Here is a 643-nt window from a genome sequence, read left to right as displayed (position 1 = left end):
AAACATCATAAACCTTTTCAAATAAAGCGGCATGATTCCATTGTCAAACTCATATTTATCTATATTAACATAGATTTAAAATGCCTCACGTGGCTCATTATAGGTAAAGTATTTAGCAGTTTCTGTTCCAGTATATTTTAACAATGTAAAGAAACAAATTAGTCAGAAGAGTAGAAATAAAACCACAGCAGAAACACCTGCGATAGATTCTTCAGTGAAGCTCCGCCCACAAGAATCGCATCATCAGTGACGCTCCTCCCACAGTAGTCGCATCATCAGTGAAGCTCCTCCCACAAGCAACGCATCATCAGTGAAGCTCCGCCCACAGAAAATCGCATCATCAGTGAAGCTCCTCCCACAAGCAACGCATCATCAGTGAAGCTCCGCCCACAGAAAATCGCATCATCAGTGAAGCTCCTCCCACAGTAATAGCATCATCAGTGAAGCTCCTCCCACAGTAATAGCATCATCAGTGAAGCTCCTCCCACAGTAATAGCATCATCAGTGAAGCTCCTCCCACAGTAATAGCATCATCAGTGAAGCTCCTCCCACAGTAATAGCATCATCAGTGAAGCTCCTCCCACAGTAATTCAGCAATAAATGCTGGAATATCTCCATCAGTTCACAAGTGAAGACGAGCATC

At 43.1% G+C, this 643-nt stretch overlaps 1 protein-coding gene across 1 annotated transcript in view; it reads left to right on the top strand.

Moving 5' to 3' along the window:
- Window positions 1-548: 548 nt before the first annotated feature.
- LOC107568359 (zinc finger protein 239-like) overlaps window positions 549-643 on the top strand; it is a gene marked incomplete at its 3' end in the record, with an annotated part of 7,300 nt that continues 7,205 nt past the window's right edge. Inside the window, exon 1 of the mRNA XM_016254313.1 lies at window positions 549-643. Coding sequence (XP_016109799.1) covers window positions 601-643 — 43 coding nt within the window.

Source organism: Sinocyclocheilus grahami, unplaced genomic scaffold, assembly GCF_001515645.1.
Source record: "Sinocyclocheilus grahami isolate Dianchi unplaced genomic scaffold, SAMN03320097.WGS_v1.1 scaffold1238.1, whole genome shotgun sequence".
NCBI lineage: Eukaryota > Metazoa > Chordata > Actinopteri > Cypriniformes > Cyprinidae > Sinocyclocheilus > Sinocyclocheilus grahami.
This window is presented reverse-complemented; position numbering and strand designations above follow the sequence as displayed.